This window comes from Macaca nemestrina, chromosome 17 (genome assembly GCF_043159975.1).
Source record: "Macaca nemestrina isolate mMacNem1 chromosome 17, mMacNem.hap1, whole genome shotgun sequence".
NCBI lineage: Eukaryota > Metazoa > Chordata > Mammalia > Primates > Cercopithecidae > Macaca > Macaca nemestrina.
Window position 1 is genome coordinate 10,845,610 of NC_092141.1, and position 20,170 is coordinate 10,865,779.

Sequence of the window (20,170 nt, forward strand, 5' to 3'; positions counted from 1 at the left end):
AAAGACACAAACTTTGGAGAACATGCAGTTCAGGCCTCTCTTCCTATAGGCAGAAGGCCAAGGTCCCAGGAGATGAAGGAACTAGCTCGGAGTCACATTGCTCGACAGCAGTCTAGAATCTAGGTCTCTTGACTCTTCGGCCAGAGCTTTTCCTGCCATTTTGTATATCAGATAAATTCCAGAGAAAACCATGGAAGAAACAAATATATATGACTTGGCCAAATGGTAGGTTGTTCAGTTCGCATGGAGGTCCATAACTGCTCTTTTCATACCAATCTTTCTCCCTCTCAAATTTCAGTGTTCATACATCTCATCCCCAAGCATATAGAACATGTTTATTACAGACCTTTGTTTAAAATCCCCGTAGAGAATCCTGTTCGGGAATCCTTTCCTGCAGATGCGGATACCCTCCAGGACACCATTACACCGCAGCTGGTGCAGGACAAGGCTGTGTTCCATAGCCCCTGGGAACAGAAGCGAGATATCAGCCTGACATAGAAGTTCTTAAAAACTGAGCACCACCTAGCAAGCCAGCAGGTGTCTCACCTGGAGTTTTGGTTTCGTTGGGAATTATACAGCGCACAAAGTGAGGGTGAGTAGTTCTTAAATTTGACATCAGCTTGTTCAGGTTTTCCTAAAAGATGAAGAAGAAGAAAAAAAGACATTTGCCAGCCTACTGTAGGTTTTTATGAAGACAGAGATCCATTGTAATGAAAATAAGATCTATGTTTAAAATGTATCATAAGTTCTAAAGGATAGTGAAATGATTTAACTCTGTCTTTTTTTTTTTTTTTTTGAGATGGAGTCTCGCCCTGTTGCCCAGGCTGGAGTGCAGTGGCTTGATCTTGGCACACTGCAACCTCTACCTCTCAGGTTCAAGCAATTTTCCTGCCTCAGCCTCCTCAGTAGGTGGGACTACAGGCACATGCCACCACGCCCAGCTAATTTTTTGTATTTTTAATGAAGACGGGGGTTTCACCATGTTAGCCAGTATGGTCTCAATCTCCTGACCTTGTGATCTGCCCACCTCAGCCTCCGAAAGTTCTGGGATTACAGGCGTGAGCCACTGCGTCCAGCCTAACTCAGTCTTTTAACGGTCCTATGGCTGGAGGTGTAGGCTAGTAACTGATACAATTGTCTTTTGTCTCCCAGTGAGCCACAGGCTCGCCAAGTACAAAATGCTTTCTGAAATCAACTCAGGGGATGGATCCACTGGGAGCGTGAGGTCTATTGCTGGTGTCCTTTAGGAAAATCGGAGAGTTTGTGCTGGAAACTCAGACCAGCCAACTCAGCTATCTTTCGTATAAGATAATAGTGATATTGTCATCCCACATTGGTTAGACCATATTTATTATATTTCATCGTCTGTCACTTCACCTCAGTAAGTGACAGTAATCAGATTAAGACAACACTACTACTCTCGAACAAACCAAGTTTAGAATCTCAACATTGCTCGTTTTGATAAGACTTAAACCAATCAGAAGCAAATAAACTTGTATTTTTCTTACCCTGAAAAGGGCAGAGACAGTTTGGAAGGAAGAACCCTTCTTCTTGGCCACTTTCTTCTTTCCACTGTCAGCTGAAAGCAATAAAGGAGGGCACGTGTTATAGGTGCATCTAAAAGGTTTTTTGTTACTGCGGAACAGATGGAGGGAGATCACATGAACACATAGCACTCCTGTTACCATCCGCCGTGGCAAACGTGGCATAGAGGTGTGCCAGGAGCCTGTTGGAGGACTTCTGGTACAGCCCGACCACGGTCTCATTCAGAGGGTCCTTGTTCTTCTCCAGCCAGCCTGAGACACTGTAGTCCACGGTGCCCGCATAGTGGATCAATGAGAAGTGGGCCTCGGCCCTGCCTTTGACCACCTTGGGCTTCTGGAAGTTGTTGGACTTTCCAAGATGCTGGTCATACAGCTTGTTCTTGAAGGAGGTGTCTGTTGCCTTGGGGAACATGCACTCCTCTTCCAGGATGGAGAAGATGCCCATAGGCTATATTGAAGGCAAAGTGCAGAGGGGTAAATGTGAGCTGCCGTAACGAGCAGAAGAGTCTATGAGAAGTGGGGATGGAACTGGATACCTTCTCGATGAGCTCGATGCAGGCAGCCAGGTCCATCCCAAAGTCGATGAACGTCCACTCGATGCCTTCCTTCTTGTACTCCTCCTGCTCCAGCACGAACATGTGGTGGTTGAAAAACTGTTGCAGTTTCTCGTTGGTGAAGTTGATGCATAGCTGCTCCAGGCTGTTATACTAACAACAAAATATAACGTTCATGTGAAAAGTTAGACTTCTTTCAAAATCAAAGACCATCAGCATTCCTCCTCATTGCCCCAGGTTCTTGTCAAACACATTAATACTTTCAGATACAGTCACAGTCTTCAAGGCCTGCCTCATCTCCTCCTTGGAGTCTTCTGTAAACTTCCAATGAGAAGGTATTTCTCCCTCTCCTGAGTTCCCAAGGTCTGGGCATCACTTATGTACTTTATTTTGTAGTTACTCTTCCATGTGCCATATAGACTTCTATTTCTTCTCTACTAGACTACAAGCTCATCTATTTTTTTCACCTGCATGCCCTGTACCTGGGAAACACTAAATACACACTTTGATGAGTGACTATCCACTTTTTTTTTTTTTTTGAGACGGAGTCTTGCTCTGTCACCAGGCTGGAGTGCAGTGGCACCATCTCGGCTCACTGCAACCTCTGCCTCCTGGGTTCAAACGATCCTCCCGCCTCAGCCTCCAGAGTAGCTGGGACTACAGGCGTGGGCCACCAAGCCCATCCAATTTTTGTATTTTTAGTAGAGACGGGGTTTTACCACATTGGCCGGGATGGTCTTGATCTCTTGACCTCGTGACATGCCCGCCTCGGCCTCCCAAAGTGCTGGGATTACAAGCATAAGCCACCACGCCTGGCCGTGGCTATGCACGTCTACCACAGAACCAGTGGTATATTTATAGAAAATAGTGCATGATTAACTTATCAAACTCTCTGATAAGAGAGTTTTAGTATCTCTTTTATGGCAGTCCCTAAATCAGTGATTGCATTTAATTTTTTTTTCTTTTATCCATTTCAAAATGTCCTTTAAAATTCCACTTGATAGACATCTTCCCTTCCTTTAAAATAATACAAACCCAGCCGAGTGCAGTGGCTCACGCCTATAATCCCAACACTTTGGGAGGCCGAGGCGGATGGATCACTTGAGGTCACGAGTTCGAGACCAGCCTAACCAACATGGTGAAACCCCATCTCTACTAAAAATACAAAAATTAGCCAGGCATGGTGGCACATGCCTGTAATCCCAGCTACTCAGGAGGCTGAGGCAGGAGGATCCCTTGAACTCAGGAGGCGGAGGGTGCAGTGAGCCGAGATTGCACCACTGCACTCCAGCCTGAGTGACGGGGTGAAACTCAGTCTCAAAAAACAAACAAACAACAAACAAACAAAAAAACCTAATACAAACCTTTCCAGTAAGTACCGCTCCTCTATTCCATCCACTCTCCATCTAGTTTCTTACAGGAAACCACAAGACAGCCACCTTGCTCTCTTCCCTTTAGGATCATGAAACCAATTTCCCTCACATGAAGCCATATGAAAATATGAATGTAACTAACACAAACCTCAAAGATTTCAAAGCCTGCAATGTCCAAAACGCCAATGAAGTGTTGTCTTGGAAGCTTCGTATCCAGTTGCTGGTTAATGCGAGTGACCATCCACAAGAACAACTTTTCATAAACTGATTTCGAAAGAGCATTAACAGCATGGTGAACCTGTCAGGGGAAAGACCAGCTAATGGGTATGAAGGCAGTGGCCAGCAGGGTCCTGCCCCCTTCCCCGGCCTCGAAACAGTTACCTGATCCACAGTTTGACCTTTGGTAACGTACTCATTCCCAACTTTCACTCTAGGAAAGCACAAAGCTTTCAGGAGGTCCGAAGAGTTCAGGCCCATCAGATAGGCTGTTTTGTCAGCCACTGGCAAGAAAACAAGGACAATACTTAGAAAAGCAGAGGAGCTGCTTTAAAAATCATCCAGAAGTTTCAAAGGTTGGCTGAGTTCATCTTGGTACATTTGTGCCTTCCCTGTGGCTAAACTGCATATACGTGGCCAATGGAAGCTAAGTCACTCAGAGAATGTGATGGACTTTATGAAAAGGCAGGGCTGGGTTTCAGAAAGCCCTGGTCATCCCTCACTGCATCTGAAACAAGACTATTCGAGTGATTCAGCAAAAGCAAGTGGCAACAACAGCTATGGGCATCTGAGGCCCAGAAAGGGTTATTCACTTCTCCGGATGGAAGGATTAATCGCTTTCAATTGTTTTTGTTTTTGTTTTTGAGATGGTCTCACTGTGTCGCCCAGGCTGGAGTGCAGTGGAGTGATCTCAGTGCACTGCAACCTCTGCCTCCTGGGTTCAAGAAACTCTCGAGCCGGCTGGGCACGGTGGCTCATGCCCGTAATCCCAACACTTTAGGAGGCCAAGGCGGGCGAATCATTTGAGGTCAGGAGTTTGAGACTAGCCTGGCCAACATGGTGAAACCCTGTCTCTACTAAAAATACAAAGAAGTTAGCCAGGCACGTTGGTGTGTGCCTATGATCCCAGTTACTCGGAAGGCTGAGGCAGGAGAATCACTTGAACTAGGGTGGAGAGGCTGCAGCGAGCCGAGATCGCGCCACTGCACTTTAGCCTGGGCGACAGAGCAAAACTCTGTCTGACTCTTGTGCCTCAGTCTCCTGAGTAGCTGGTACAGGTGTGCTCCACCATGTTCAGCTAATTTCTTTTCTTTTTTTTTTGAGATTGAGTCTCACTCTGTTGCCCAGGCTGGAGTGCAGTGGTGCAATCTCGGCTCACTGCAAGTTCCACCTCCCAGGTTCACGCCATTCTCCTTCCTCAGCCGCCCAAGTAGCTGGGACTACAGGCGCCTGCCACCTCGCCTGGCTAATTTTTTGTGTTTTTAGTGAGACAGGGTTTCACCGTGTTAGCCAGGATGGTCTCGATCTACTGACCTCATGATCCACTGGCCTTGGCCTCCCAAAGTGCTGGGATTACAGGCACCAGCCACCACGCCCAGCCTAATTTTCTTTTAGTAGAGATGGGGTTTCACCATGTTGTCCATGCTGGTCTCCAACTCCCGACCTCCCAACCCAGGTGATCTGGCCCCCTCAGCCTCCCAAAGTGCTGGGATTACAGGTGCGAGCCACTGGGCCTGACTGGATTAATTGCTTTCAAAAGCAGCACCAAGTGACCTCAGCGGATCAGCCACCCACTCTGGTTTGCGGCCTGTCACACTGATTTTGTACCTTCTGTGCCGTCCGGTTCGGCCTGCTCCTCTCGCTGCTTCTGCTTGAACTTCATGTTCCCATAGTGCATCACGGCTCCCGTCAGCTTGTAGAGCCCAGATTTCTCTTCTGGGGTGAAGCCCAGGATGTCAATGGCGCTCTGGCATGGAAAGGGCAGCACGTCAGCCGGTTGGCCCCAGTGATGGAGGGGGAACACCCACCCCTTCTGTTGGTTCCACTTACATCTGTAGCCAGCAACTCCTCCGCATCGTCTATGCTGGCCACGAGGATCTCCCCCTGGCTGATGAACGGGTAGTCGTAAGGGTTGGTCGTAATAAGCAGCAGCTCTGAAATGACGAATCGTTCCAGGAGGTCATGCGGATGCAAAGAAAAAAACCACCCAGTGAGTGTTTTGAGCTCCTGCACCCTGGGCTGGAACTTTTACCGCTGGATCCCAAATTGAACTTAACATTAAAAATCTTTTTTTCTCTTTTTTTTTGAGACAGAGTCTCGCTCTGTCTCCCAGGCTGGAGTGCAGTGGCGCGATCTCAGCTCACTGCAAGCTCTGCCTCCCAGGTTCACGCCATTCTCCTGCCTCAGCCTCCCGAGTAGCTGGGACTACAGGCGCCCACCACCACGCCCGGCTACTTTTTTGTGTTTTTAGTGAGACGGGGTTTCACCGTGTTAGCCAGGATGGTCTCGATCTCCTGACCTCGTGATCCGCCCGCCTGGGCCTCCCGAAGTGCTGGGATTACAGGCGTAAGCCACCGCGCCCAGTCAACATTAAAAATCTTTTAGGCAGCTCCACAATACGCAGGCTGTCATGGAAAATATGGTCCAGGGAAGACTTCTCAGTCTCCCACACAATGGAGAGGAAGGACCCTAGGGAGAACCTTTAAATTCCCTTGCCTTGCATGCTAATGATGCCTATCAGTGTCAGCTGGGAGAAGTTAATAGGGAAAACTGGCTGAGTGGGGGTCAGGACAAGAGCCCACCTACCCATTTGGTATAATCATAGCCTTTTCTAAAATCTGTTGAAATGCTGCAGCCTGTTTCCAAGCTGGAGACCAGAAGGCTGAGCAAACACAGCCAAAGAGCAAAGAAAGCAGTGTGCACGGAGACCACTGTGAAGGGTGGACAAGGGAAGTGCGTAGTACCTCCATGGGCTTCCTTACTCTGTTTGCTTTGGTGGCGCTTTTGGCCATAGATTGTTTCTGTGCCCGAACACAAGGGGGCGCCAAAGGACAGTTAGATGTTCCGTTGCTCAGAAGGTTTTTATAAACCAGAGCTAGTCAGGAGTGGTCTGTTCTTGTTACCCTCTGTTTGATTAGGTTTTTCAAATTGGCATGTGACTGCCCAGATAGTCACATCCCATTTCTAAAATAAACTTTTCCTGGCCAGGTGCAGTGGCTCACACCTGTAATCCCAGCACTTTGGGAGACCAAGTCGGGCAAGTTGCTTGAGCCCAGGAGTTCAAGACCAGCCTGGGCAACATGGTGAAACCTCATCTCTACAAAAAATACAAAAAGTAGCCGGGTGTGGGGGCATGTGCCTGTAATCCCAGTCACTCGGGAGGCTGGGGCTGGAGGACTGCTTGAACCCGGCAAGGTCAAGGTTGCAAGTGAGCTGTGAACATGCCACTGCATTCTAGCCTGGGCAACAGAGGGAGACCCCATCTCAAAATAAATAAATAAAATAAAATAAACTTTCCCTGTTGACTGTAGAGTAACCATACGTAGATACAACTCTCCTCAGTCTAGCGATCACAGTCAAACTGCCTAAAACACCAGCCCCACTGGTGACTTCCTCACCTATGAGTTCAGGCTTCTTATTAGAAAGTATCTGGTAGAAGATGTGGTAGCTTCTTTCAGCCTTCAGCTGGAAAGTGACTCTTGATTTTTCCAGCAGATCTGGAACACAAACACAGGACTCTCTTTCAAACAGTTCCCAGTTACTCTGAGACGCCATTGAATCCCCATGGATCTACTTACAAGTTTCAATATCTGCAGAGGCCAGCTTCCCAGTGGTTCCAAAATGGATTCGGATGAACTTGCCCTGTATGGGGCGGGATTCAGGAGGAGACCAGATTCCACCGTGGCCCAATAGTTCCTATTCATCTCATGGGTGATGTGAATAAGAGCCTATTTCCCCTAACATTTCTGTTTTGTTTGGTTTTGTTATGTCTTTGAGACGGAGTCTCGCTCTGTCGCCAGACTGGAGTGCAGTGGCATGATCTCAGCTCACTGCAACCTCTGCCTTTCGGGTTCAAGCGATTCTCCTGCCTCAGCCTCCCGAGTAGCTGGGACTACAGGCACGTGCCACCACACCTGACTAATTTTTGGATTTGTAGTAGAGACAGGGTTTCACCATGTTGACCAGGCTGGTCTCAAACTCCTGACCTCATGATCCGCCTGCCTCGGACTCCCAAAGTGCTGGGATTACAGGCGTGAGCCACCGTACCCGGCCCCACCTACAGTTTGAAATTAGATATGTCCTTCCTCTTCTCCCTTCTTCTCCGTCCAGTTTGGGGTTTCTCCTTATTTCTTTTTACTTATCCCTTTTATTCTATGCTCCTCCCCCACCTCAACATATCTAGTCAACAAAGTAATTAGAGTGATTGTTTCAAGGTGCAAATCAAACCATATCACTCCCTGGCTTATAGAATCCCTCAGTAGCTTCCTCTTACACCTAGAAAGGAATTCAAGCTTCTTCTCATGGCCTATGGCTCCCAAATGACCAGTTCTCTCTCTCTCTTCCACCTCATCTCATGGAACTGGCCCCCCTGCCCTCCTCCCTACAACCACACAGACCCTCTGTAGGTGCCCTGACTGTACCAGGCCCTTCCCCGTGTCAGGGACTGCCCTTGTCCTTCCTTCGTCCCCGCTCCTTCCTGTCATTTTAAGTTGGGCTCCTTCTCACGCTGTAACTCTCAGCTCCTGTGCCAGCCCTGCAGAGAGGCCTTCCCTGCCCACTCTGCCCAAAGCAAGCCTGGGCCCCAGTTCCTCTCTCACACATGCTGTTCATTGAACTTAGCCTGAATTTATCTTTATCTGAAATGGTCCCGTTGGGTTGTTTTGTTTTTCATCATCTGTCACCTCTGGTCTCTACACTCTTTGAGGACAGGGCTCTTGCCTATTTTGTGAGACACAAAGCAAATTCCATCTTAACCAAACTCAGACTCACGAAACGGGAGGAGTTGTCATTCCTCACGGTCTTGGCGTTCCCAAAGGCCTCCAGCAGGGGGTTGGCGCTGATGATTTGATCTTCCAGCGTCCCCTAATGCAAGAAATTGAGGGAAGAAGAGGAAACTTTTTTTTTTTTTTTAAAGACGGAGTTTCGCTCTTGTTGCCCAGGCTGCAGTGCCATGGCACAACGTTGGCTCACCGCAACCTCTGCCTCCCGGGTTCAAGCAATTTTCCTGCCTCAGCCTCCCAAGTAGCTGGGACTCCAGGCATGCGCCACCATGCCTGGCTAATTTTGTACTTTGGGGTTTCTCCATGTTGGTCAGGCTGGTCTCAAACTCCTGACCTCAGGTGATCTGCCTGCCTCGGCCTCCCAAAGTGCTGGGATTACAGGTGTAAGCCACCGTGCCCGGCCTGAGGAAACAGTTATTTATTTATTTATTTATTTATTTATTTATTTGCTGAGACAGAGCTTCACTCTTGTTGCCCAGCTGGAGTGCGATGACACGATGTTGGCTCACTGCAACCTCCGCCTCCCGGGTTCAAGTGATTCTCCTGCCTCAGCCTCCCGAGTAGCTGGGACTACAGGCATGTGCTACTATGCCCAGCTAATTTTGTACTTTTAGTAGAGACGGGGTTTCTCCATGTTGGTCAGGCTGGTCTCGAACTCTCGACCTCAGGTGATCCGCCTGCCTCGGCCTCCCAAAGTGCTGGGATTACAGGCGTGAGCCACCAAGCCTGACCTGAGGTAACAATGTTTTTAAACCATAAAATGACAGTAAAAAATGATCACCCGCTCTGCCACTCTGGCTTGCCCTGATAAATCCCTACCCTCCTTGACTTTTCCAATCCGAGGACCAACCAAATCAGCAGTACGTCTTACTCAAAACACTTTTGCCATTTTGTTATATTTGGCGCTACAGTTGGGGGTCTCTTGACTGAACATTCCTTTAACACTTCAATCCCTTGATTCTCCAGTCAGTTGTCCGTATTCACTTCATGCTGCTGTAATACATTTGTTTCAAAAGGCCAGGATAGGCTGTGAGTCACTCACATTGGTATATGTGATTCTGCTATAAAAGAACAAGCTCACTGAGCTGTCTGCAGATTGACCTTTAAAGTTTAGCCCTAGAGCCTTGTCTTCTAAGAAGTCCCGGGATCTAGTCCTACAAGATCAACTCCACACTGTGTTGTCTAAGCTGACTGGCTGTCCTTCAAGATAGTAAATCCTAGCCTGCCCTCCATTCCCTGAAGAGCGGGGAATGTGAGGGCATTTGGCCCCCCTCATTCTGAGGTTAAGACCACAGTTAAAAGTGAAAGCAAAGCAAGCCCTGCTCTCCCATCCATACCTTCATTTTGGAGTCCTTCTTCTTGGCCAGGTCCCCAGTAGCTGCAATTGTTGCAAAGTACTGGATGACCCGCTTGGTGTTCACGGTCTTTCCTGCCCCGGATTCTCCGCTGTGCAGAGTGATCAAAAAAGAGAGAAAGAAACAAGTTTGTTAGTATAAACAGGCTTTCCAGGATGTCGTACTGAGGCCTGGGCATGGTCTGAGCCACCTCTGACACACACCCACCACACTAATGTGACAGACCACTTGAGAAGGCAGAGGCCCAGGGCACAGGTGCCACAGCCACTTGCTCAGTTGACCCAAGTATGGGTAATTCCATTTTTCTGAGGCCTTATGCAGATCTTCCTGCCCATCCCCAAATCCATCTTTTCATTTTTCTTTCTTTTTTTTTTTTTTTTTTTTTTTTTTGAGATGGAGTCTCGCTCTGTCACCCAGGCTGGAGTGCAGTGGCGCGATCTCGGCTCACTGCAAGCTTCGGCTCCCAGGTTCACGCCATTCTCCTGCCTCAGCCTCCCGAGTAGCTGTGACTACAGGCGCCCACCACCACACCCAGCTAATTTTTTTTTGTATTTTTTTTTAGTGGAGACAGGGTTTCACCGTGTTAGCCAGGATGGTCTCCATCTCCTCACCTTGAGATCCGCCCGCCTCGGCCTCCCAAAGTGCTGGGATTACAGGCGTGAGCCACCACGCCCAGCCTGATCTTTTTATTACAGACTCTGCTCCAAACACTTTCTAATGAACAGAATAGAGCCAGTGGCACATTTGGTCACAGCTATGAACCATTCTATGCCATGGATACTTACGTGATCAGAATGGACTGGTTTTCACGATCTGCCAGAGAAGAAAATAAAATAGAGTTGATGGCGATATAAAAAGAGCTTCCTGATTCGACCCAACTCTGAAGCAGCCAGAGTTAAATTGCACAATTCCTCTTCCATTTTTTGTTTAGCCTCAGGTGGAAATCTGAAGAGCCTCCATCTGCTTTTTATTTTATTTTATTTTTAATTGACAAAGGATAATTGTATATATTTATAGGGTTCAATGTGATGATTTGATATATGTTTATATGGTAGAATGATTAAATCAAGCTAACTAACAAATCTATCACCTCACATACTTATTTTTTTTGTGGAGAAAACATTTAAAATATACGATTTTAGCCATTTTGAAATATACAATGCATTATTACTTATCAGAGTCACCATTCTGTGGGACAGATCACCAGCACCGATTTCTCCCATCCAGCTGTATCCTTTGGTCAATATCAAAAGCCTCCTTCTTGAAACTGAGACTCAGAGAGGTCAAGTCTCTACTCAGAATCAGCCAGTGGTAGCCGGGTGCGGTGGCTCACACCTGTAATCCCAGCACTTTGGGAGGCCAAGGCAGGCGGATCATGAGGTCAGGAGTTTGAGACCAGCCTGGTCAACATAGTGACCCCTGTCTCTATTAAAAATATAAAAAATAGCCAGATATGGTAATGCACACCTGTAATCTCAGCTACTCGGGAGGCTGAGGCAGGAGAATCACTTGTACCCAGGAGGCAGAGGTTGTGGTGAGCCGAGATCGTACCACTGCACTCCAGCCTGGGCAACATAGCAAGACTCCATCTCAAAAAAAAAAAAAAAAAAAAACCGCCAGTGGCTTCTCGTTCTTGTCAGATTAGGGTAAACTATATAAAATGGTCAGTTTTTAGTTTTGACCCATGAAAACGTCCATTTCCGTTTTGCATGTTCTAACTTGCATTAAATCCAAACTTGTCACGTTGGCATGCGGGGCCCTACATGTTGTGGCCCCTTTCTGCCTCTTTTGGCTCCTTCTTCCTCCTTTCCCTGTGCTGAACACCAGATGGGGTCCGGCCTGGGACCAAGGGGCAGCTGCCACACGCCTCATGCAATGCCTGCTCCAGCACCCCGTGCTTCCTCCTGGGAGACTCACCAGTCAGCATGAACTGATAGGCGTTGTCAGAGATGGAGAAGATGTGGGGTGGGGCCTCCTGGCGCTTTTTGCCTCGGTAGCCTTCCACCACCTCAGGGTTGTACACCGGCAGCCACTTGTAGGGGTTGACAGTGACACAGAAGAGGCCCGAGTAGGTCTGTAGGAGGAAAAACATGTATGTGTGTATATGTATATATGTGCATATGGAAAATCCCTTGCCATTATTATTATTATTTTGAGATGGAGTGTCACTCTGTTGCCAGGCTGGAGTGCAGTGGCACAATCTCAGCTCACTGCAGCCTCCACCTCCCGGGTTCAAGTGATTCTCCTGCCTCAGCCTCCAGAGTAGCTGGGACTACAAGTACGTGCCATCACGCCCGACTAATTTTTGTATTTTAGTAGAGATGGAGCTTCACCATGTTGGTCAGGATGGTCTCGATCTCTTGACCTCATGATCCGCCCACCTCACCCTCCCACAGTGCTGGGATTACAGGTGTGAGCCACCGCGCCCGGTCGCCTTAATTATTATCTTATGTTTCTTTGGGATAAACTTATAAAGGGGGGAAGCTACCATTCCTATTTATAGTGAGGTACTGAGACTCAAAAAGGGGAGTAGGGGACCCTCCCACAGTTGGTAAGTCACAGCGCCCCGTGACCAAGCCTGGCCCCCGCTTCCCCGCTCTCCGGCTCCTGGTCCTCCTCCCCATCTTCCTTCTTCCTGCCCCATCCACCTCTTGCTTTCTTGCCTTCTTTCTCCTCTCTCTTTGTCTTTTGTTCACCAGCTAGGCAAGCAGTCATCTTCCAGAATCCCGCAGCCCACACACATACCTCTGCCTCCCTCCCCCGCCCGCATATCTAATGCCCCAGGGAAACCACGGCAAAAGCCCTTGCTGACATAGATCATCCAGGATGTGTAACGGTCCTTCAGGTTGTACAGCACGGCTGGCTCGTTCAGGTGCGTCAGCATGGCCATGTCCTCGATCCTGTCGAACTTGGGGGGGTTCATGGCATACACATCCTCTGGTTTGACCACCAGGGTCTAAAAGGGAAGAGGCACAGTGCTTCACTAAGATTGTCTGCACGTCTTGTCTGCTGCCCCCACCAAGAGACCAAGACACTCTGGAGCCAAGATGGAAGGGCCCAGCCCTAGAGCAAGCCCAGCTCACGGCGAGAGGAGGAAAGGCCATGGGGCGGCTTGTGGTGGTGCTGATGGAATGGGGTTTGTTTCTGTTACTCGGGGCTGTCTTTGTCCTCCCCAGTGGGCCTGAGGTGAGAAATGGATGTCAGAAATGAGAAAAGAGGATCTCTGTGGGTGATGTGGGCGACGGTGGCTGGGAACGGGGCCAGCGGGAACCTCTCAGCTCAGTCCGTAACACTGCCTGGACCAAAATCCAGCTCCAGCAGCTGACTCCAGCATCTGGCTCTTTCCTGTCTACTGAGAGAAAATGACCCGCATGTCCCCTGCAGTCGTGAGGCAGGAACCAAAGAGAATGAGGGAGGGCCACTGGATCGCCAGGCTGGTGCCCACAGATCGCCAACATTCTGAGTTCTCTGAAAGCAGCTGTCCGGCCCCTGGCTCTGGCCCACGTCTTCCCCCTTTACCACCCAGCCCCAGCATGCTTAAGAAATGGCCCCTCAGCTGCCCTCCCCACCCCTTTCCTGCCCTTTCTGGGGTCAGAGTGTTAGAAGTCAGGCAAACGGCACCATGAGGCAGAGCAGTGGTTCCCAGAACCTACCCTTCTCTCAAAAGGAGAAACCCCCACACCCTGGGGCTTCCCAGGGCTGGAGGACCTCAGGCACAGGGGCTGGGGAACTTGTCTTCCTCTCCCCTGCTCTGTCCTCACTCCTTTTTCTCTGTGACCTCCTCTGAAATGGTCAGTTTTCCTGGTTTCGTCTCTGGACAGTGTGGATGGGAAACCCGCCTTTTTCTCTCCCTTCAAGCAGGGATTCATTCAAACCATCCCAGCCAATGGGCCCTCACTGTCTATGATGGTCTCTTAGGTTTGTCTTAGATTATCATTCACTGTATCTAGCTTCCCTGATGTGTTAGGAGCCCATTCTTAGCTCTTTATCTGAAATACACAGAGAGCCACCTTCTGGGAGCTCCAATGCTGGTAGACCTGCAGGGTGGTTTTTAATGCCTTTTTCCTTCATGCCCAACCCAATGATACTATTTCCTTTACTTGTCTCTTTTCTTTTTCCTCTTTTAAGTTCGTTCTTTCTTTCTTTCTTTCTTTCTTTCTTTCTTTCTTTCTTTCTTTCTTTCTTTCTTTCTTTCTCTTTCTTTCTCTCTCTTTCTCTCCCTCCCTCCCCTTCCTTCCCTCCCTCCCTCCCTCCTTCCTTCCTTCCTTCCTTCCCTCCCTCCCTCCCTCCCTCCTTCCCTCCTTCCTTCCTTCCTTCCTTCCTTCCTTCCTTCCTTCCTTCCTTCCTTCCTTCCTTCTTTCCTTCCTTCCTTCCTTTCTTCCGACATTTCCAGATTCTCCTGATCTGGATTTTAGAAACTAGTGAGGTCCAGAATTCCTCGCAGCACCCCCACAATGGCTTGGACCAGAATGTAGTGGGCTGCAGTGCTCATCACTTTCATGATACAAGGAAGCTGCTATTTCATTGAGCTTGTGGTCCCCTAGGACCCGTAACACATTTTCCTTATTTCCTTAGTTAGACGGCCATTGCTAGAAGAATTTGGGACAAATCTAGGCTACCAAAGGAGAGTGTCCTAAAACAGCTGTCATTCATGTTGAACTCCCAACTCCACACCCTTGGACGCGTGGAGCTGGGCCCCTCTGGCCTACAGTGAACATGGACAAAAATACCTGAAAACTAATTGTTTTAATCAGCCACAGCCAGACTATTTCCACCCTGGAACCTGAGGCCAGTATTCACTCTGCTTTCTCCGAGGACACCTGGGAAGCCCCAGGCTACGTGGTATATGGCATTCCAGTGCCGGAGCCACATCTGGAAGTGGCTGGGGTTGGGCAGATGCATATCCCAGGCAAGCAGGTATGACCAGGTGGAGGGCCAGCAGCCTGTGGAGGTGCAGAGTCTTACCCTGTTGTCCTCAGTTTCCACGGTGACCTTCCCATCCTGAGAACTCTTGATTTTCCCCTTGGCGTATTCTTCCTTTGAGTCCACCACAAAGCAATACGTCTTGGCATCAAAGGGCTGGTTCTGAGCCTCGATCCGCTCCTTTTCTGACTTCCGGAGGAAAGGAGCGGCTACGCCGAACACTTCCGTTTCAGTGTCGCTGCTCATGGTGTCAGCTGGAAGGCAAACCCATCTGGTGAGCTCAGCTGCCCCCTTGCTGGGCACCCGGCGGCTCCAGGCCTGTCTCAGCCTCCACCCTGTCCTCCTTCAGCCACAGGAGCCCTCAGCGTCAGGGCCCCAGGAAGCAGGCTGTCCTCATGCCTCGAGGAGCTCCACCCCAAGGGCTTCATTGCTGGGAAATCACACGGGTGCATGTTTATTGAGGGGCTACTCTGTGCGACAGGCTTACAGCCTATTTAACCCAAGCTCCTCAAGCATCTGAAGCTTGAATTGGCGATAAGGGGCCTTGGAAGTGAGCGCTACTCTTGGGACCACCTTTTCCGCTTCTGTGACACCCAGGTGTTGCTGAGGGAACATTTCAGAATAAACACCATTAAAAAAATAAATGCCTTCTTCAAAGAGAGTGTGCTAATGGCAAAGAGGAAAGATATTTTTGAACCATTTCAATCAAGGTGGCTACATGCTCGCATGAGGGAACGTGCCTTTTGCTTCCTTGGGTTGCTAAGAACAAAAGCAAGCATCTGACATCAGCATCTGTTTGACAGTCCCCCAAATGCCACCTCCTCTCCTGCCTGACCTGTCCTTGTCTTTTTTTTTTTTTTTTTTTTTTTTGAGACGGAGTCTTGCTCTGTCACAGGCTGGAGTGCAGTGGCATGATCTCAGCTCACTCCAACTTCCGCCTCCCGGGTCCAAGCGATTCTCCTGCCTCAGCCTCCTGAGTAGCTGGGATTACAGGCACCTGCCACCACATCCTGCTAATTTTTGTATTTTTAGTAAAGACAGGGTTTCACTATGTTGGTCAGGCTGGTTTCGACCTCCTGACTTCCTGATCCGCCCGCCTCGGCCTCCCAAAGTGCTGGGATTACAGGCATGAGCCACCGCGCCCGGCCACGACCTGTCCTTGTCTAAACATGCTAATTCCTCGGTCCCTCTGTGCCCTTATAGCCGGTGGGAGGAGGGAGGAGCTGGCAAGCTTGGATTGCCTGGAGACCTCCAATGGCCGAGGGACAGGGCCCAACTTCTCACCTGAGAGTCCCACCTGCACGATGAACAGAAGACAGCAGCAGCCAGGAGATCCCGGACCTGGAATAATACGCACATACACAACTTAGCGGTACTTGGGGTGGCTGCGTCCATGTAGAATCGGCTTCTGATGAGTTAGCTAAAAAGGATAAAGGGGCTGGGCGCCATGGCTCACGCCTGTAGTCCCGGCACTTTGGGACGCTGAGGCAGGCGGATGGCCTGAAGTCAGGAGTTTGAGACCAGCCTGGCCAACATGGTGAAACCCCATCTCTACTAAAAATAAAAAATTAAATTAAATTTTAAAAAGCTGAGCGTGGTGGCAGGTGCCTGTAATCCCAGCTACTCTGGAGGTTTAGGCAGGAGAATTGTTTGAACCTGGGAGGCGGAGGTTGCAGTGGGCCAAGATTGTGCCATTGCACTCCAGCCTGGGCGACAAGAGCAAAACTCCATCTCAAAAAAAAAAAAAGAAAAAAAAGACAAAGGACTAATACTTTAAAGAGGCAGGCCAGAAGAGCAGATGGCACGTGACCCACAGGAAGCCAGGCAGGGAGGAAAAGCTCTCAGCTGCGTAGAAATCTGGTTTCTCCCAGCCTGCACCGGCGCCTTCTTCAGTCTTCCTGACTCCTGTTTAGAATCGGACCGCAGGGACTGCATCCCTGCTAAAAGCCTATGGTTCCAGGGTAGGGGGTGGTCTCCTTGTCTGTGAACTGGTGAAATCTCTGAGATTAATTTACACACAATGGTCACAGCCAGTGTGGTCTTGAGAGGACAAGACACCTGGCAAATGTACAGCCCAGGTGGGGAAAGTGAGGGCAGGGTGAGGCCCCCAGTCCCGTTGACCCTTCATGAGTCACCGAGGCAATGGGAGAAGGTCAGGCCATGGCAGCTGGGCCCACGGGGCATGCAAAAGGATCCTGCCCAAGAGGACACTTGGAGAGGAGGACAGGGGAGAGGGGGTAGAGGAAAGAGAACCTGCAGGGCTCCTGCTTGGGGGAGGTGCTGGAGCCAGAGGGTGCTGGGTATTTGGGCCCAGGGAAACCTCGCTCTCTACACCTAGCTTATCCTAAGAAAACTCAGACAGGCATGAGGTGCCACCTCACCAAAGTCAGGCGGGGATAGGGTGCCACGCACGGGGCTCCTCACCAAAGCCTGGCAGGGCCAGGGCGCCATGCACAAGGTGTGGATGTGCCCACCGGGTGGGTGTGCTCCAAGCAGCTGAGACCTAGAAGAGGAGCCTGTGACTTACCTCCGCCCACAAGCGAGCCACAGAGGGCTGGCCGCTCCCCGGGGCTTTTATAGGCCATTGGTAACCCCCACGGCTCATTCCTTCTCTATATTTGGAAAGAGGATGAGCGGCCCCCCAAGCCGAGAACCAGCTTCTTCCACATGTATTTTGGTCGTTGCCAAGGGAAAGGTATAATTAGAAATGAGCAGGATCCATCACCATTTTCCGACAGCAGAATGTCAGGAGCTTGGAATGCCGTTCTCTGAACTTGGGGCCGGTGCTCCCTCACCTGATGGGATGGGATGGCCTCACTTCGAGGGGGGGTGGGGGGCAGCCGCCTCCATTCTCAGGCGGTCATCACCCCCCGAACACAGCGCCAGCCCCTAGCTCATGGGGACCGAGGACTGAAGTCGGGGTCTTGCTTAGAAATCTCATCACGTGGAAAAATGAATAAGACTGAGGATGAAAAGTTGAAATCCTTTTGGAATTTCGAGCAAGATTGTGTCACAAGCTTGGGTTGTGATTGCAAAATCTGTGCCAGGAATAATTAATAATAATAATAATAGCAATAATTCTCCTCCCCGCCTTGCCCTCTTCTCCCTTCTCCTCCTTCTACTCCTCTCCTTCTTTCTATTCTCCTAAGTACATTCTGGCTCATTAGTGTCATTATTAACTTAATTCTTTCTGAAGCTCTAATAAGACCAGCAAGTGAATTAGTGACGTGGGGCCCTGCCGCCAGCTCATATTCCCAGCGACAGCTGCCTGAGGACCTGTGGCTATTAAGATAGATGACCAATTAGGAAAGATCAGCTGCTGGCCGGGATGGGGTAGGGGGAACGGCGGTGGCCTGCAGAGAAAGGGCGGACAAGGGGGGACTGTCTAACAAATGTGGTCATTTCTAAATCAGGAGTGGAAAAATAAAGCCTCAAGAGAAGAGAAAAGTATGTCGGACGCTTTTGCCCATTCTCATCCTACTTTTTTTTTTTCTCGACAAATCTTTGGGAAGATAGTTGGGTGGGCATCCTGTGGTTACTTATTCTAATAGAACTGTTTGTCCATGTTTCCCATAGAAACCGCCCCTTCCGTACACAGCAGTACCAAGCCCCGATGCGGAGGCCACTCCATGAGGTGTGCGTGGGACCGGGGAGGCAGGGCTGCGGTCTCAGGGCGAAGGCACTGCACTCTGGCCCCTACACGCAGTGCTTCAAGAAGACGCAGAGGAAACAGAAGATGCAGCCTTTATCCTTAATGGTTTGTATTCTAGATGATGAATCCTGTGGACACTACAGACTCATTTACAAAATTGAGGCGATTTCACATCGAAGCAGCACATGTTTGTGAAGCGCCTGTTCAGTGAATACCAGGCAAGGCCAGTGGCCGCCAAGGGAGCCAGTTGGGCAGGGCTCACTCCCCCCTTGCCTGCCCACCAGCCACTGAGCATTGCCCCTGCCTGCTGCCCTCTCTCTCCAGGTGAGACTGACATGTCCATCCTTGGAGCCCCTCCTTATCCAAGGAGAGGGTAACTGTCACTCCTAAAGTGTCCATCCATGTTGTGAAGGGAGTGGTCCCCTGGGGCTCTGCCCTGTTGGCCCAGTGATGCACTGGCTGAGGCTGCTGGGTGATTGGGGGCTGTCTCCTTGGGAAACCTGGTCAGGATGGCCATGGACAGGTAAATATCACTGAGGCGGTGTTAACAAGCTCCGAGGGGTCAGGGGACAGGGCGAGCGGTCCTGGCTACATCTCCAGCAGTGGTGTATGCAGGGCAGGCTGTGGGTGGGGTGGGAGTGGGTGTGGGTGCTTACAGTTTCTACGTCAACACTCAGACATGTTGTTAGGAGGAACTGTGTGGAAATGAAACGGGGCAATTTTGCTTTTTCCCTTTTGCGGTGACCAATGTACTCGTCTATCTATATAACTACATTCATACTCACCTCCAGGAGACAGAAAAGAAATATTCCATTCAATATTTCTTTCAGTTCCCTTAAGAGAGAACCCATATTACATCAGGACCTAACACAAGCTCTAAAATGCTGATGGCTTCTTGCCTGGCTTTCCACACCGTCGTTCCTTCCTTCTCTTCATCAGAATTCTTCATCTTCAGCAAACAAATATAAGTGAATCTAGGAGAAAATGTCGTAGACTCCCAGAGTGTTCAGCTGTGAGATCTTGGCAGTTTCTTTTAGTCTGGATCATTCCTTCTATCTTATGTATTTGTTTTTCAGTCATGTAAATATCCCTGGACACTTTTTATGTGTCAGGCACAGAACCCGGAACTTTCAGGGAGATCCACATGGAGACGGGCTGGTCCCTGCCTTCAAAGAGGCGTTCGTCTCTAGGGGTAAGAAGAGGAGGATGCATTCCCCCAGATGAACTGTGTGGTACAAGATCAAAGGTGTTGAGTGGGCCAAAAAGGCACCCATGCTGAACGAACCATGGCGTTGGAATGAGGGAGAAAGAACATCCCGCTGAACCATCTCCTTGGCTGAACTGTCTCCTTTTCAGATGAGGAAACTGAAGGCAGGAGCCACAGGAAGCTTGCTGGAGGCCGTGAGAGGAGGGCCAGCGTCAGGGATGGAGGTCAGCTCTCCAGGAGAAATCGCACGGTGGCTGGAAGGGACGGCACCCACCGTAGTCTGGACAGCAGTTGAAAAGCTGGATATCAGGAATCACAAAGTCTAGTCATTTGGAAATGTGTCTTTAGGAGAGGTGAGAACTGCATGTACTTCCGTAGCAGCAGGTCGGAGCAGGAGGAGCATGGAGCTGAGAGTCCGACAGGCCTGGGTGTGGGTCCCGGCTTGCCTGCTCGCACACCACGTGATGGCAGGCAGTGTGCTTCTTTGCACCTTCGTCTTCTCCTCTGTAAAATGGGGGTGACCTACCTGCCTCCCAGACTAGTTATGTGCATTCAGCAGCCTATC

At 49.8% G+C, this 20,170-nt stretch overlaps 1 protein-coding gene across 1 annotated transcript in view; it reads right to left on the reverse strand.

Moving 5' to 3' along the window:
- LOC105473568 (myosin heavy chain 3) overlaps positions 1 to 16,083 on the reverse strand; it is a 28,341-nt gene extending 12,258 nt beyond the window's left edge. The window contains exons 1-18 of the mRNA XM_071082348.1: positions 16,031 to 16,083; positions 14,789 to 15,000; positions 12,636 to 12,779; positions 11,741 to 11,897; positions 10,609 to 10,636; positions 9,806 to 9,914; positions 8,458 to 8,550; positions 7,266 to 7,329; positions 7,086 to 7,184; positions 5,518 to 5,621; positions 5,296 to 5,434; positions 3,853 to 3,971; positions 3,620 to 3,769; positions 2,081 to 2,251; positions 1,686 to 1,992; positions 1,509 to 1,579; positions 547 to 634; positions 347 to 464 (exon numbers count right to left, since the gene is read on the reverse strand). Of these exons, the coding sequence (XP_070938449.1) occupies positions 347 to 464; positions 547 to 634; positions 1,509 to 1,579; positions 1,686 to 1,992; positions 2,081 to 2,251; positions 3,620 to 3,769; positions 3,853 to 3,971; positions 5,296 to 5,434; positions 5,518 to 5,621; positions 7,086 to 7,184; positions 7,266 to 7,329; positions 8,458 to 8,550; positions 9,806 to 9,914; positions 10,609 to 10,636; positions 11,741 to 11,897; positions 12,636 to 12,779; positions 14,789 to 14,992 (2,165 nt within the window). The 5' untranslated portion in view covers positions 14,993 to 15,000; positions 16,031 to 16,083. The remainder of the gene's footprint in view (positions 1 to 346; positions 465 to 546; positions 635 to 1,508; positions 1,580 to 1,685; positions 1,993 to 2,080; positions 2,252 to 3,619; positions 3,770 to 3,852; positions 3,972 to 5,295; positions 5,435 to 5,517; positions 5,622 to 7,085; positions 7,185 to 7,265; positions 7,330 to 8,457; positions 8,551 to 9,805; positions 9,915 to 10,608; positions 10,637 to 11,740; positions 11,898 to 12,635; positions 12,780 to 14,788; positions 15,001 to 16,030) is intronic.
- Between the last annotated feature and the right edge of the window lie 4,087 nt (positions 16,084 to 20,170).